We start from the raw sequence: 637 nt of genomic DNA on the forward strand, positions 1-637 counted from the left end.
CGCCGCCCCCGCCGCGGCCGGAGCCGTTACCTGTCTGGCAGCGCTCCCCCGTCCAGGTCCCGGGGCAGGTGCAGGTCAGCGTGGATCCCACCACGGAGCAGGTGCCGCCGTTGGCGCAGGGGGCCACGTGGGTGCATTGATCCACGGCCGCTGGGGAGAGACGGGGAGAGCACAGCTCGGGCATCGTGCAAGGCCCTGCCGCCTGGGGATGGGGCACGAGCAGCTCGCGGTGCCACCCAGACAGGCCACGCGCTGTCCCCGGCGGGCTGCAGGCCGCAGCCGGGCGGGCCCTGGGCAATGCTGAGCATCTCTCCCTTCCCTGCAGCGCTGCAGGAGCTCGCCTGACTAACGGCACCGAGGGACGGGGGCGAGACCCCGGACCCCCGCCCTAGGCCGGCGATGCAGACAAGCTGCTGCACCCGAGCACGGTGCGACTGCAGCTGCGTGTGTGTGTGTGTGTGCATGTGTGTGCGCACATCTATCAACACATGCACATGGGTGAACACGCACATAACCCCGGGGAACACGCAACACGTGCTGATGGGGGTGGGCGGCTGCCGGTCACTGCCCCCGGCCCCAGCAGCCGGGCCCATCGCTGCCCGCAGCCGAGCCGAGCCGAGCCGAGCCGGGCTGCAGG

At 71.7% G+C, this 637-nt stretch overlaps 1 protein-coding gene across 1 annotated transcript in view; it reads right to left on the reverse strand.

The window, feature by feature from the left end:
- Positions 1-184, reverse strand: part of LOC112550852 (nascent polypeptide-associated complex subunit alpha, muscle-specific form-like) — a 9,364-nt gene extending 9,180 nt beyond the window's left edge. Inside the window, exon 1 of the mRNA XM_025208231.1 lies at positions 31-184. Coding sequence (XP_025064016.1) covers positions 31-184 — 154 coding nt within the window. The remainder of the gene's footprint in view (positions 1-30) is intronic.
- Positions 185-637: the final 453 nt, after the last annotated feature.

This window comes from Alligator sinensis, unplaced genomic scaffold, assembly GCF_000455745.1.
Source record: "Alligator sinensis unplaced genomic scaffold, ASM45574v1 scaffold1164_1, whole genome shotgun sequence".
Taxonomy (NCBI): Eukaryota; Metazoa; Chordata; order Crocodylia; family Alligatoridae; genus Alligator; species Alligator sinensis.